This window comes from Aspergillus versicolor (genome assembly GCF_001890125.1).
Source record: "Aspergillus versicolor CBS 583.65 unplaced genomic scaffold ASPVEscaffold_2, whole genome shotgun sequence".
In the NCBI taxonomy this organism is placed as follows: Eukaryota; Fungi; Ascomycota; class Eurotiomycetes; order Eurotiales; family Aspergillaceae; genus Aspergillus; species Aspergillus versicolor.
The window spans coordinates 2,256,946-2,271,909 of record NW_024467525.1 but is presented as its reverse complement, the minus strand read 5'-3'; the positions used below and the strand labels follow the sequence as shown (position 1 = coordinate 2,271,909).

General features: G+C 49.9%; 6 protein-coding genes across 6 annotated transcripts; 5 read left to right on the top strand and 1 right to left on the bottom strand.

The window, feature by feature from the left end:
* Positions 1-2,529: 2,529 nt before the first annotated feature.
* ASPVEDRAFT_477575 (uncharacterized protein) lies at positions 2,530-4,039 on the top strand. The gene is made up of 5 exons (XM_040813857.1): positions 2,530-2,711; positions 2,764-3,001; positions 3,060-3,164; positions 3,224-3,283; positions 3,346-4,039. Exons 1-5 carry the CDS (start codon positions 2,657-2,659, stop codon positions 3,680-3,682), a joined length of 795 nt encoding a protein of 264 aa, XP_040664397.1. The 5' UTR covers positions 2,530-2,656; the 3' UTR covers positions 3,683-4,039.
* A 988-nt stretch (positions 4,040-5,027) lies between these two features.
* Positions 5,028-7,760, top strand: ASPVEDRAFT_122989 (uncharacterized protein; the record flags this gene model as incomplete). The annotated part of the gene is made up of 1 exon (XM_040806038.1): positions 5,028-7,760. One exon carries the CDS (start codon positions 5,028-5,030, stop codon positions 7,758-7,760), a length of 2,733 nt encoding a protein of 910 aa, XP_040664396.1.
* A 714-nt stretch (positions 7,761-8,474) lies between these two features.
* ASPVEDRAFT_123808 (uncharacterized protein) lies at positions 8,475-11,285 on the top strand (the record flags this gene model as incomplete). The annotated part of the gene is made up of 3 exons (XM_040806122.1): positions 8,475-8,834; positions 8,900-10,753; positions 10,806-11,285. 3 exons carry the CDS (start codon positions 8,475-8,477, stop codon positions 11,283-11,285), a joined length of 2,694 nt encoding a protein of 897 aa, XP_040664395.1.
* Positions 11,286-11,695: 410 nt separating this feature from the next.
* Positions 11,696-12,248, top strand: ASPVEDRAFT_80270 (mRNA splicing protein SMD1; the record flags this gene model as incomplete). The annotated part of the gene is made up of 3 exons (XM_040816837.1): positions 11,696-11,709; positions 11,791-11,840; positions 11,944-12,248. 3 exons carry the CDS (start codon positions 11,696-11,698, stop codon positions 12,246-12,248), a joined length of 369 nt encoding a protein of 122 aa, XP_040664394.1.
* Positions 12,249-12,805: 557 nt separating this feature from the next.
* ASPVEDRAFT_125420 (S-adenosylmethionine-dependent methyltransferase) lies at positions 12,806-13,627 on the bottom strand (the record flags this gene model as incomplete). Its single annotated transcript, XM_040806272.1, has 1 exon — positions 12,806-13,627. One exon carries the CDS (start codon positions 13,625-13,627, stop codon positions 12,806-12,808), a length of 822 nt encoding a protein of 273 aa, XP_040664393.1.
* A 160-nt stretch (positions 13,628-13,787) lies between these two features.
* On the top strand, positions 13,788-14,793 carry ASPVEDRAFT_38130 (succinate dehydrogenase assembly factor 3; the record flags this gene model as incomplete). Its single annotated transcript, XM_040811635.1, has 3 exons — positions 13,788-14,069; positions 14,172-14,271; positions 14,353-14,793. Coding segments are annotated over exons 1-3 (386 nt in total), but the record flags the coding sequence as incomplete, so codon positions are not given.
* Between the last annotated feature and the right edge of the window lie 171 nt (positions 14,794-14,964).

The window sequence follows — 14,964 nt, the reverse complement described above, 5'->3', positions numbered from 1 at the left end:
CCCGTTCCTCGCCGTCTTACGCCGTCACGAGCGTAACAAGAAATGATAGCCAGAGGCCCAAACCAAAGCATCTGTCGGGTCAGCGTTAAACTAGTCAGTGTGGCTGGCTAGCAGCCTTACTCCCAGTTTGGGGGCCAAATATCAGACCAAAAGTCCTATCCGCAGTCCGCACTGCCAGTCGGGGAAATCAGAGCCAGTCTCACGTCTACCCCGTTCCAAACCCCAACAGTCACTGTCAGATTCCAGCCGCTGATTAGTGGGAGCAAGTGTCGTCGCTTTTTAGACCTCTCCCCACCAGACACTTCCCGGCAACAGGGTGGTCCAACCAACCAATTTCTGACCGGGGAACTGGTCGCTGGGATTTTTGATTCAACTGTCCGCTGCCCGTCGCCATGTGGCCGAGATCGCGCACTGCATTTTTCGTAACACGGCGATCTCGTACCACTCCGCGAATCCCCGAGAGATGAGGCATCACTCCCGTCAGGTACTTTATGGCCATTGCTGCCGTTTTCGGGTTGAGGGGCCTATCATGGACTCCTGGTCAGTCAACTTGCCAGATTTGCAAAAAGGGCAAGCCAAGCGGGATGGAGAAGGAATATTCAGGCGAGCCAGCAAGCACGGAAAAGGGGAAGAACAGCCACCGCCGGAATAAAAAAGCAAAAACCAAATTACCGTCGTAAAACTAAGACAGAAAAAAAAAAGGGAAAAAAAAAGGGAAAAAAAAAGGGAAAAAAAAAAGAGAGAGAGAGAGGGAGAATGAAATCACTGCTAAACGGCTATGAAGGAAAGGGTTAAAGCCAACGAGCAGTGGGTCTCGATACTCTCGTCTTGGGGCCGAAAAGAAGAAAAATATGGAATCACGCTCTGCGCAATCATCGTTTTGTACCGGGGGTTACGGGGTCAGAGAGGCCAAACTGAGAGGGTGAGACTGAGACCAAGGAAAGGAGCTCATTTCCCCGGGTCTCCCAAGCTCTGATAGAGCCCTGTCCCCGTTTGCTGGATTTTTTAGCGCCATTCTTGCCTTTCCTCCGCTGGTGGAGTTCGGGTCCAGTAGGGAATCGTTGACGGCGGCGCCGTTGGCCGTACCGTCTCTGACAAGACAAAAATATTCATGTGGTGCTCACAGGCAACGGAGTTGCCAATAATCGACTCGCAAGCTATTTTCGGTATCCAGCGTTCTGGATCGGCTCTCCCAAGGTCAAGAGTGGTATGGAGTGGATGCACACCGTTTCTTCTCGCAAGCTGCCCTAGCCAGTCAGAGTGTAAGCTTCTGAGTCACGATCTGCGTGAGGCGAGCAAGGAAAGGGAGAGAAGCACGAGATAGATGGACGGACAAGAACTCGTGAATACAGACGACCCTGGTGTCTGATGTTAAGTGGAAGTTGTGTGTGCGAGTGATGCCACGGCTGAAGTCTGGAGGCGAGGCTGCAAACAACACCTCATGTTGGCCATGTGCAAAGGCAAGGATGGCTGTCGTCCGGAGTCAGAAGAGGAAAACAAAAATAAAAGCGCATGGCCAAGCAGGCCGTAATTTCAATCTCCGCCAGCCGAGCGCTGGGAATTTATAATTAAAAAATGATGAGCGTTGAGCATGGGATGAGGAAGTAAGCTGAGCTCGAAACCAGAATAATAATAAGAATTCTTATTATTGCTCGCTCTGCTCATCCTGGCAAATTGCAAATGCGCTTCAAGCGAACGAAGTCGGTCCGGCACCGGCCCACGCTTATTCGTTTCTTGTTCATCCTGCCTTACTCGAGTCTGCTCTGCTCTTATTTATTGTTGCTATCCCACTACTTTGCAGTGCGGGACTCTTAAATACGGGGATAGCCTCAGGGTGGTGTATCTGGAGACTCGATCCTAGCAAATGCACGGTTGTCCCTACTCCTCGTGTTGCTCGAGTTCCATCCATCTTACAACGTTCGCATGCAGCTTGCACGTAGGTCCAAGCCTCCTCTCCCACTCCCCATCTCATCACAGCCTCCCCGTTCCAATCCATTGTTTCTCCCCGATCTGTCTGCGTTAGACCTTTAGCCTGTGCCCGATGAATTGATGGGATCAATGTCTCTTCTCTCCCGTGTGGCCGAGAGATCTGCTGTTTGATCATTGATCCGTCTGCCGGCGGGAGCCTCACACATATCGTCTATCAGTTCACATGCCCCTCCAGGATAATAAGGATATCCCCAGTGCACACATGGCCACATATGGAAGCTGACCGGCTCTAGCTTTCACAGCAAAGCGGTTTCCACAAACTACTGCCTAGTATTACTCCACTGAGATCTCTGGCAGCTCAGAACAAGGCGGTGTTGTTTTCTGTGTCTTTGTCCGGGCCTTCCAAAGGCTTCAAGGGACTATTAGCACTGCCTCAAGTACCACGACCACTGACACATTCGGGTCGAAATTAGTCGTTGGCAGCTCAAATCAATCCAGCTGCTCGCCGTCTCTTTATTTAAGCCTGACCCAAGCCTGACCCAAGCCTGACCCCACGGCTTACGAGCTGCAGCCAATCTCTCTGTGTTGTCTGTCGGGCCAAAGAATAGCCCCCACACAGCTAGACAGTGTCCCAAGCTCATCAGCAGCAGTTCCGACACTGAGAAACAGAAACGAATTCCAAATCAGCCCCATAATCAAGAAATCGTACCCGACACTTTCTTCAATTATGGCAAACAACAATCATAACGGCCATAACGGTCATAGCAATCACAACAGTCACGGTACGCTTCAATTCAAGATCTCCATCACGCATCTCAATCTAACCTGCGACAGGCTACGGCTGGCAACAACGATCACCACAACCTCACCACCCATCAACAATGCCCATGGATCAACAGGGCTTCACACAGTCCAACGGCCTCCCTCCACATCCTGGGTACGCTGCAGGCGCAGGTGTTGGATACCCTCAACATCACCAGTCAGCGCCACCAAACTACCAAGGTGGTCCTCCTTCTTCGCAGTATTTTTATCCACAGCACCCAGGTGCACCGCAAACTCGACAACCTAGAGGGTAAATAGGTTTCTATCTGTTTGATCAGACTGGCTTAAAAGTGGCTAACGAACTGAAGGAACAGTGCATCCTTACCATATTCTTTCCCTACTGCCAGCACAGTGCCACCCAGTACATTGCCTATCAGCTCTCCAGCAATGCAAGAGCACGTATTTACGCCCTCGTGAGTTCATAGCTGTCTATAAGTCATTGAAAACACGCCATTGACAAACGGATTGCTAGCCCGCCTTCATATCTTGTTAATCAGCACGACTATTATCTCCCTCATGGTTCTTCAGTACCGTAAGTACTTCAACGGCCCTGTTTCATTATATGTTGCGCACTAACATGGTGTGAACGGCTAGCTCAAACGCCGGGTCCATAGCTGCCAGTCCTCAACCACAACCACTAATGTCATCCGGCACGGTTTACTCATCGCCTGAATCTACCCCAGTATCTACAGATATACAGAATCCACGGGTAGTGAGCTATCGACCAAAACCGCAATGCTTCGACCACGGCTGTAATGGCCGCGAATTCTCGACGTTTAGCAATCTTCTGCGCCACCAAAGGGAGAAATCCGGTGTCGTAGCCAAGGCCGAATGTCCCAACTGTGGCGCCGTCTTCACGCGCACGACGGCGAGAAATATCCATGTTTCCCAAGATAAATGCAAAGGAGTGGGGAGGGAATCCTCAACCTAGCGGCCAAAGCTGGTAGGAAGATAAATCTGGCAAAGGGCCTCGGCGCTCATACAATCCACCTGTGGTTTGAACACCAAGTACAAGTGTCTGTCGCAATTAGAACGCTTTTACTTCCAAAGTACCTAGTTTTTGCGAAGAGTGCCACCTAGGTTTCCACGGGGCGGCTCTGTTTGGGACAAGCGCCGATGCTCATTCGATCTTTTCATGACGGCATTCGTTATATTCATCTCGGAAAGGATTACAAGGCGCATAATTGGCTGTCAGAACATCGGTGTTACTGGGGAACAGGGTTGAAATAGAATTTACCAAGAGGCCTTGGGATAGGCCCCACGCAGACTTAGTTGCATGCCTAGTTTTTGACTAAATACTAATTTTGCATGACTATCCCCTGCATATACCCAGTGATCCAAATAATTCACATCTAGTTTCTGTCACTGTTCTCTCTATACATGCCAAATCACACCTCCTAGATTGACCTGCTAGCAAAGGTGCGCAACAAATACGGTCATGCCTCCGCATCCATCGGACGAAATATTTTTACTTTTAAAAGTAAACCTAGACTACAGAAATCTCAAAGTTAATCACCCGCTATATATCAGACATTTCCCGGGGATTCGATCTCGAATTGTGGTTCAATAATAAGAATCCGGGATGAATGTGTGGTCTAGTATATATATATCGTATGCTGCTTTTCACTTCAATACGTTTTTCAACTAGGCGAGGCACACATACTTCGCAGAGTGAAAGCTGTAAATTCTGGAGGTCTCCATCCGGCTAGGATCTATGAAAGAAGGTCCGTACCAGGCCCTTCTTTTAACGTGCTTACGAGGGTTCAAAATAAACAGCCGTTGAATCGCGCAAGGGACCCTTACTTGCTCCACACGTGGGGGAGTGGATGCTTACGTCATACCTGACCATCCACATCACCTGATCTTCTCTCAGCCTCCGTGTCCCTAAACAGTTCAAGACATGCATCAACTGCAACAACTTGTGACTCATTCTTCAAAATGTCATTTCTCTTGTAATTGCCTTATTGCATCTGTCTTTGTGAATGTTTTAAAGCAGTATTATTCTCTCTTGAACAAGTTGTTCTCCCACACCCTTTGTCACGTCGATTGTCAACCCGTCAGTACTTGTTACACCTCAAGATGACTCTTTTATATGAAATACAAAGCTTACGCAAAGGACTAAAACACCACCGATATACAAATAAAATACAATTGCGTATACCTGGAGAGACCCGAATATTTGCCTGATTTGGTTGCCGCTTTGTACCTTTTTACTTGATTATTGGTTCTCCCCCGATACCTCCCATTCCTCCCGCTCTAACGGTCGTTAATATACCATGGCGTCGGTATTTACTTACGACCCGGATCCCCCCAGGGTATCTTCACCCTGGTCAACGTCCGGGTCTTCTACTCCACAGGCTGCCTTGGCTGGCAACAGAAGCACGACCACTCGCACCCGCTCCAGCACAAACTTGGAGAGTGCGGGGCATGATTTTCTTTCTGACTATGGGATTTCGAAACTTGAACCCGAACCGCAAGAGGGTCCCACCGAGTACAAACTGCATCTCCTCTTGCGTCCCAGGAGGCCCTATACTGCAATGTCTACGGGTCATCTCGTGGGTGGGTCATATAATTTCCGTGCAAGCTTGTCCACGTCTGGTCCCGCACCCGCAGCGTCCTCCACAACCCCAAGTGAGGAGCCGAACTTGAGACAGCCACAGTCTCGCTCAACGGACAGCCGCCAGCAACGCTTACAGCAATTGACAACCCAGCTGCTATGGCGTTTGCAGCAGTCATCGCCGTTCCACTCTTCTACAACGGCTAATCTTGTGCTTCCTGTTCTCCCTGAAGCAACGCCTAGATTGGGGGCGACTCCGAAACCATCACGGCTGTTACCTGGTCTTGAAGAGAGCCAGGGTGCGCTGTATGAGATTGGGGTCGCCGACGACGGAACGTTCGTAGGGCTCATTCACGATGAACTGGAGGAGAGCTTGTCGAACCTACAGGCCATGGCTTCTAGTTTGGGTTGCAAAATAGAAGTCCTCCGCAGAGTGATCGTCGGTAACTGTGAATGGATGGAGGATCCGGGTACTCAGGAAGCGAATCTGAGTAAGGTGCACTCCGAGGATCTTTGGGTTGCGGAGGCACTGGTGAGCCCAGACTGGGAATATTATCGCGTAGAATTGCTCAAGTCCGAATCGCTAGAGAATATGACGATGTCGGATGCCACAAAGAGCCCGGGACCCGATGGATATACGTCGAACACTGATCAAATCCGAGTATCTATAGCGGGCCCAAATACTGTCGGCAAATCTTCACTTCTGGGCACGCTAACGTCGTCAGTGTTGGACAATGGAAGAGGGACGAGCAGACTGGGCCTATTAAAGCACAGGCACGAGATTTCATCTGGGGTTACTAGCTCTGTCGCTCATGAACTTATCGGCTACGCCCCGAATACTTCGTCCTCTGAGGATGTTGATGTGGTCAACTACGCTTCAGGGAATGTTACAGCATGGGACGACATCCATGCAGCTTCAGAAGGCGGCCGATTGGCTTTCGTTTCCGACCTTCCCGGCTCCGTGAGGTACCTGAAGTCTACTTTACGAGGACTAGTCAGCTGGGCTCCCCACTATGTGTTTCTTTGCATTGCTGCCACTTGCGAGGAAGAGGCATCTGTCAGATCTGGCTCTGATACGTCAGAGCAACCGATGGACTTGAACCTGGCCTTGTCGTACCTGGAACTTTGCACGAAACTAGAAATACCGCTTGCTGTCGTTATCACTAAGATGGATCTTGCGTCACGGGCTGGCTTGAGAAATATTCTCGCGAAGGTGCTGTCGGCATTGAAGGTCTCGGGCAAGAAGCCGGCGATGCTCCCTGTCCCATCCAATTCGTCTCAGAAAGCTGTAAACCTCCAGCATATAAAGTCGCCAGACGCAGCAGAAGTGAAAAAGCTGATATCTGCAACCCATGATTGGATGGAAACAGTGCCCATCGTACTTACTAGTTCTGTCGATGGCTCGGGAGTGGACAAGCTACATGCATTGCTTCGAAATCTGCCAATCCCGTCGAGACCACCCCTTCGAACTCTCACCATGCCAAATTCATTGTCATATCCAATACATCCAACGACTGTTTTCGACGTTGATGAGGTATTTGCGATCCCTCCGTCAAAAGTCTACTCAGAACAGCGCCAACAAAATCATGGCGTGGTTCTCTGTGGTTTGATCCGCTATGGCTCTATTTCTGTTGGCGATGAGCTCGTAATTGGGCCTCTCATATCTAGTGCCCCTCTAGAATCTGAGAATAGTCCGGGTTCCCAGAGGCCTAGACAATACGGCTCATACCGCAGCCGACCCCCATCTGGTGATTTCTCAAGCTCCTTCCCCCCGAGCTCATACCCGCCAAAGACCTTGTCGACAACGCAAGTGCATTGGCAGCGTGTTCGGGTTGTTAGTGCTCGAAGCCTACGGTTGCCTGTCCAGAAATTGACAGAGGACCAAGTCGGCACGATTGGAATCGAACCCCTGTGGACGACCGCAGACGAGCAACCTCCGCGCCTTGGCAAGATTCGAAAGGGTGTCATCTTAGCTAACCAGTCTATGTCTTCCGTTTCTCGCCCTTTGCCGACCCTTACTGGATTTGTCGCGAGTTTCGCCGCTAGCGAATTCTCGTCTTCCCTCTCACCACCAGTGTTATTGGGTGGCAATGCGATCGCCTATATTGCAAATGTTCGGACGACAGTGAAATTGACGTGCATGGCCCTGGCCGGTGATGAAATCATATCATCACCACCGTCTCCCACCGAGCCGGAGTTTTTCAGTTTCGACGCGGATTCGCCGAGCAAGCCGGAAGTGAATAAGATGATCAATACCTCGGACAATGCAGTAGAAGGCAATATCGATATCACCTTTTCTTTCGTTACTTCGGCTGAGTGGGTGGAGGTTGGGTCCAGGGTGCTTCTTATGCCGGGTGCGTCGGCTGCTTTAGCTTCCGCAGAGGGCTCCAGCTCGCCCTCTGGTCTTGAAGGTTTCGTTGGACGTATTCGTGAAGTAATTCATTCCGAGTAGAGTGGGGACTGAGGTATCTCTTTATAGATTTTTTTTTGTTATCTAATTTATGCGCTTTTTGTATAATTTGAGCTTCTATTATGTTGTGTACACATGAGAACCGTTATTTATTTCTTATGTAGCCTTTTTCTGATGGGTACAGACTCGACTACACACTACATGGATTCTGGAGAGCTGGGACGATGGCACGTGCACTCCGAAAATACGTAGCCTAAGCGCCCCACTACGGTTAGCCCCAGAATTCAGTCAAAAGCCCCGCCGAGATTGAAGGAGTCCCTGCACCAGTAACCGTCACCAAGGAGCTCCAGCTTGATGCTTTTGCTCGTTCGGGGCCATGAGATCGTAGCGACTACTTCACTCTTTTCTGCCTGTTCTTCACCAGGTGAGATTCAGAGCAGGGCATCAGCTCCTGTCAGGGGTCCGAATGGGAGCGTTTGCCCGCCTTGGTCTTACAATCCGTGATTGGTAGCTTTGTTCTAGACGGCTTATTTGCCAGCATTTCCCGCCACGCCCTATCCACTCTGCTGCTCATCATCTGGTCTGTTTTGGATCCAGCCTCGTCCGTTCCACTTTCATCCGCCAGTTTCTAACTCATCCGCAGACGTCAAGGGAGCGGGTTCCCGTTTCTTCCGGGCGACAGTCTGTTTATCGCCTTGCCCTTTCCTCCTCCTATGATCCCGCTCTCTCGACTTGACGCAGTATCATCCCGCCACCATGGCCGATCTTAGTTGCGCCTACGCAGATGCCGGCGCCATATCTGACCTGGAGCAGATATGTGATGAAGAAGACGGCTTTGATTCTTCCGCGAGCACAACATCAGGGCCTCACGATCACCAGATAGAGACGCTTCAATCCCCCGATGAAGAAGTTGCTGCGCCCAAGCTCCGTACTCAACATGACCACACTCTAAATGTTACAGATCCGCAGCTTAAAGGTGACGTCGATAAGGCCGATAAGGCTACGGAGATATCCTCAAACAACGGTCATTCCGAATCAGCTAAAGATGCCGAGACACCAAGGAGTCGAAACTTCTTGGATCTTCCAGTGGACCTTCTTCAAGAAATCATAAAAGAGGTATGTGTATCTTTAGGCTGCCGATTTGAGTTCCTACATCCATGATAACACTTGGGGTCTCCTAGGTCACACATACGAATGATTTGACCTCCTTAGCCCTTACCTGTTCCGCACTCCACGCACTCGCGATCCCTCAGATGTATTCCCGATTCGATATAGTTTGGCCAGATGCTTTCCCGCAGTCTGACCATCCCGGAGGAGTGGATGCCCTTTCCTACGGATTGGCAACCTTGGTTATGGGAGAGGACATATTCCGTGAAGTACCTGCTAAGCCTGTGCTGCATCCGTGCTCCAAATGCGGGAGCAGTTTTCCTGCGCAACATTCTCAACAGGATAGCGGCCGATTCCGTCGTGGAAACTATTTTGCACAATACACACGCAAGTTTTCCGTGGGTAATGGGCCACCAGATTGGGTCCAGGAATACTCAGTCACCAAAGAGACAGGCAAAATGCTTGGGACGCTCGTTGCCTTAGCTGTCGCTCGGATGATAAACCTGGAGACTTTCATTTGGGACATGCCAACCGGCGTCGTGAGAGACGTATGGATCGCTCTATCATCACTAGCAGACCGGCCAGGACATGAGTGCCGTCTGGAGAACGTTTGGATACGTTGGCACGATAATTCTGAAAATACGGTCCGCTCTTTATCAGGCGTCCCTACCACATCTTCATTAACTCTCCCTGAGACCCAAAATATCCTGATACCGCCCCCTGCAAGCTCATCACTCTTTCGGAAATATGGGCATGTAGAATACCCATCGCTCTCTATTCTCCCTGCTCTCAAAAAGCTCAGTGTTCTCGACATAGATGAGTCGTCATACCTTGAGGAAATGTCGGTACTCGTTAAACGCTCGCGCGATAGACTGAGAGAGCTCCGTATTGGCCTTTCGTCAAAGGTTTATAAGGCCGAATGGCTGAAACCACAGGGGGGCTCTCAAACAGAACAACAAGCCACATCCGCAAATCCCATATCGGGCTGGCCGAGAGCTGGCGGAGTGCTTGGGGCAATACTCGGCTGGCCTGGACGCCATAGCCGCCAGTCTTCTTTGAAACAGAAAGATACGGTTAAAGCTGAAGAAGAGATTGCATCTGGAGATAGTTCCACCCAAATTGAAACGCCGGCTTCCGTTAACACTCTGATCGAAGGGCTCTCTTTGCACACTCTTGATGTAACACCAGTACATCATTTAGTAGAAGCACAAGATATTGTTGACGCTGGAAATATTCCACCATCTAACACTCAGCCAACGCATCCAATCCAATCGACTGTGGTCAAAGCTCCAAGAGAGGGCTCAAGGAGGTCGTCAAGAGCAATATACCCCTCTATACCTGACTCTGATCGTCAATTCTTAAAATTGGAAATCCTCGAATTGGAGCGTGTGCCTATCTCGGCACCTGTTTTACTAGATACGATTGATTGGACCCGACTTACCACGCTCACCATCCTTCGCTGCGAAGGTCATGAAAAACTCTGGAGAGGCCTTCGTCGCCGATTTCCCCCCTCTTCTACACCGTGCGTAAAAAATGGCAGAAACGGAGGGACAATTCAAGAGAAGGGTTCGCCTGATTACCCTTTGAAAATAAAGCATATTCATACCGATGCAGTCTCGCCATATCTTTTGCTCTTCATCAAGGATACTCTTCGACCTGACACGCTCGAGACTGTTTTCCTTCATGGGGCCCCCATGCATGACTCCGCTGTCCACATTGAAGGGATATACCGGAATGTGATCCGAAACCATCGGATGAGTTTGAGGAAGTTGTTGGTGGATAGCACCGAACGATCTACCGCAGGGATTGAAATAGGAACTAGCCGCTGGAGAAAATGGATGTTCACACGAGAGGTCCTTACCTTCATGACAAGTGGGCGCATGCCTAAGCTGAAAGAACTCTCTATGACAATTGACTCTAAAGACTGGGTAAGACATTGCTATCGACTTGTTTTGGATATCTGCTGACCAACGTAACTAGCACTATTTCCTGCAAAGACTACCTTCTGTTCCTCAACTTCGAGCTCTCCATATTCCTCACATTATCCGTCCTGTTCATCTCGACCTGAAAGAGCTCGCCATGCAGGTTCTCGACATCGTGACGCTACGGCCGGAGATTAACATCAGCTATGTGGGCATGCAGAATAAATGCTATGAGATTCTCGAAGGTAAAGGCAATGAATACGATTCCGAGGCAGATGATGTTCACAGTGAGGGGTTTGTCCCTGGCGCTGAGAACTGGGCTGGTTCAGATACGAATGATGAAGATTCCGATGATGACGACGAAGGGATGACGGTTGATTCACAATCCGATTTGTCGGAAGACGATCGTCATTCACTAGGCGACGATGATGCTTCAGACTACGACAACGGTCGACCCCGGTTGTCTTTCCGCTTGCGGGAAATACTCTTTTACGATGATAAGATTGCTATTTTCAAAGCCAGACATGGTGTTCTATGACTTAGGTTTCTTTCTGTATAAGCGAGACGTGGGCGTTGGTGATATCTGACTTGTCTTCTTGTTGGGCGCAAGATACCACGAAGCGATTTGCCAGGAACATTAACTGAAATAGTTATTTATTGACACAGCTACAGCATTATCTCTATCTAGATAAACAATCCATGGGCTGTTGTAAAACTTTCAATGTAGCTGCACCTGTGTAGCACTGTGATCACGTGACCGCTAGGTCAGTCAGCATTTCTGATGAGCCGCGATCAAGATAAAATGAACGACATGAAATCGACCCCAAAGCCAATCACCCAGCAAGCACCGTTGACGGCCGGTTTAACAGGCTCCCCGCACAGATTTCTTTTTCTAGTGTATTATTTGGATCTCTCATTTCGCCAGCGAAGTCGCATACCGCCACCACCATGAAGCTTGTTCGGTGAGTTAAAATCCCGTCACGAGCTTTGCGTCGAAGCTCCCCCATTGCCCAAGAATAGCAGCATTAACACATCGAACCTAGATTCTTGATGAAATGCGCCAATGAGACGGTGACTGTCGAGTTGAAGAATGGTACGTTTTGCTTCGTCCCTTTGCTATCTCCTATCATTATCACTTGCACCTGAAACCTCGAACTTGACCACACAAATCAACCACTCACACCATCGTTCTCTAGGCACAATTCTCCACGGAACCATCACTTCCGTCAGCCCCCAAATGAACACCTCTCTCCGAACTGTCAAGATGACGCCTAAAGGCCGTGACCCCATCTCCCTCGACACGATCAACATCCGAGGCTCGACGATCCGCTACTACATTCTACCTGATAGTCTGCCGCTAGACACACTGCTCATCGACGATACGCCCAAGCCGAAGAACAAGGCGCGCAAGGAGGCCGATCGCGGTGGTCGTGGTGCTGGTCGCGGTGGCCCACGGGGACGTGGAAGGGGGCGAGGCCGAGGCCGGGGTCGGGGATTCTAAGCTAGCTACTCGCTCGCTTGCTAGTCTATGGCATGGGTGTATTTCGTATTTGGGATCTCTGGATGCGGAGTTTGTTTTACTGTTCGACATTTGTTTTGCTTGGTTGAGTGTTGCACTTTTTCCCGTGTCCCCCGGTACTTGCAAGGGTGACGGGTTGCGGAATTTCGAGTGGCCATGGCTGGAAAGGATGAGATTGAAAAACAACCGGGGTTGTCTGTTATGTCTAATTTACTGAGGCTGAGAAAAGGGAGGCGGGGAAAGAATCTACCGTTCGTACTTGGTCGGAGGACAGTATGTGTCCCAAGACGAGGGCGAGTCGAAAGAGGATAGCCAGACCAATGCGCCCAACCTTCACAACTGGGAGAAGCACCGATTACCCTTTCCACAAAAGGCGCAAGGAATGATAAAGATCAAATACCACCATCTTCCAGCCCCGCAAGAGGGTCGAATACCACAAATAATGAAAAGAAATCTATCAACCCTTCCATCTAGCATCTATCGTAACGTCGTCATCATACTCTATGTAAGGTATACCTGTCTAGCTCAGATATTCTGAGCTAAGTTTCTCTCCAAATCCTCACAATCACCAACTTTTCCCACCCAGCTTGCATCCCACTGTTGCCTACTGATTCGGCCCTCCATCCATCTCCCCACTCCCTAATCCTCCCCTTCACCTCTTCCGGCCTGTTCTGCGCACAAAGGAGCACATACGCAACACCACGATCCGGATCCAAAACTCCAGGAATTGACTCTAGCAGCCTCTCCGTCGTCTCCATCCCGTCTCGTCCCCCCGCATATGTCAGAGAGAGGTAATACGAGTCCTGTTCGAACTTTGCGCTCCTCGAATACTCTTTTGCAGCTGGATCAGTCGAAGTAGACGGTAAAGCCGGTAATTCCTCCGTCGGTACATAGGGTGGGTTAAAAAGTAAAATATCCACACTTCCCGGCCGGATAGCTGCGCATAGATCCCCGGTTACAGCCGAAAGGCATACCGATTTTATTTTTGGCCCTGTGTTGTCACTCAGCGTATCGGCATTCTGGTCCTCGTCTTGTGATTGCCGTTCATCTACGGCTTTGGTAATTGTTTTTTGTGTTGCGATGCAGGCGTTCCGATTTACGTCTGTTGCAAGGGCGAGGACATCACGCCGGCCGAGGATTAGTGAGGAGTGGGCGGTTAGGAAGGCGATGACGACGCCGGAGCCGGAGCCGACTTCGAGGAGGGTAGGCGAGGGGGACGGTGACGGCGAAGAGCTGAAGCGGGATTTCAGCCAGGCGGATTCGGAGGTGGAGGAGAGGGTGTCGAGGAAGAGGTAAGAGTCTTCGGAGGGTTCGTAGATTGTGTCGAACGAGACGTGGGATGTATCAGGGGTGGGGAGCATTGTTTCTTTCCCCTTTCTATTCCTTTTTATTTCTTGAGAGAGAGCTAGTCGGATGGATTAGTTTGAATGATATTGTTCTTTTTGGAGTTGAAGAATAATTCAATGCGGAGACAAATTTCTCCGCTGAAGCTGCAGTTGATCTGCCGCGGCTCCATCGGCCGCCATCTCCAACCCCGAGTTAATCCCCAATCCTAAATAATCTTTAAAGCAGAATATAACGAAGATGCGCGCCTTCATCCGCCTTCTTTATGCGACGCCGTCCAACATCGGCTCCGTCTCAAGCCTTACCGAAGCCCTCGCCCTCCTCCCACCCATCCCGCTCTACCGCCGAATCCTCCGCGTGCACCGCAAGAAGCTCGATCCCGAAATGCGCATTCTAGGAGACTCATACCTGAAGAGCGAGTTTCGCGCTCACCGGAGGACGGAAAACCCGCTGCATATTGTACGTTTCCTCACCCCCGTCGGTTGAATTGGTTTGTGGTTCGCGATGGAGGGATGTGAGTAGCTTGCAAGTGAGGCTAACGAGGATTCACCCGCTGCGCAGATCGGGTTCCTCACGGAGTGGCAATTGTATGCGCAAAAGCTAGAGGGGGATTCGTGGATCGGCGAGAAGCTGGATAAGGGCAAATTGGATAAGATGAGTGGTGCGTTTTCTTCCATTTTCCTACCTGCGCTTTGCCATTCAATGGGAATGTTGACGACTAATGAGATTCTTACTCGACTAGACCAGCAACTTGGGCAGCTGTACGAGTTGATGCAAACGATTCGGAATAAAGATGGGGAAGGGAATGAATAGACCGGCTTATATCTGGTCTTGGCCGGGGAGCGGAAATGGCCTGGTTAATTGACAACCCCGGTGTGCTATATTCCAGGGCAATGCTATATTCTAGCGCTTATTATTGCCGGCGTTGAAAACTGTTGATGATCTTTGTAATACTTAGATTTCTGTATATACTGAGTACTCCATTGGCGTCTTTGTTACTGCTACTATACCATCTTTGGAGAGTTTCCGAGATACAAACTGTTCAATATGCGCAAACTAAAACCCGCGCGGCATATACGTAGTGCTGGGACACCTTCTACTAACTTACATGTCATCGTAACCTAGGCAAAGGAGATCATGGATTCCTAGACATTGAGCTCGTTATGGCTGATACTGAGGTATACCTATGTATACTACACCGGCAAACCTATAAATCTATAAATCGAAGACGACCGTTCAGTTGAGCCAGGTAGATTGATTTCGTATCCTATAGAAAGGAATTTATCAAGATATGATCAATTGGATAATAAACGGCATCTGCCTCCGGGGAATGTCCGAGAACCAGAGCCAAACT

Excerpts from the sequence above, each read along its gene's own strand:
- ASPVEDRAFT_477575 (XM_040813857.1), top strand. The coding sequence starts at position 2,657 with ATGGCAAACAACAATCATAACGGCCATAACGGTCATAGCAATCACAAC. Across the intron at positions 3,165-3,223 it reads GAGCACGTATTTACGCCCTC|CCCGCCTTCATATCTTGTTA; the intron begins GTGAGTTCATAG and ends ACGGATTGCTAG. Across the intron at positions 3,284-3,345 it reads CCTCATGGTTCTTCAGTACC|CTCAAACGCCGGGTCCATAG; the intron begins GTAAGTACTTCA and ends GTGAACGGCTAG.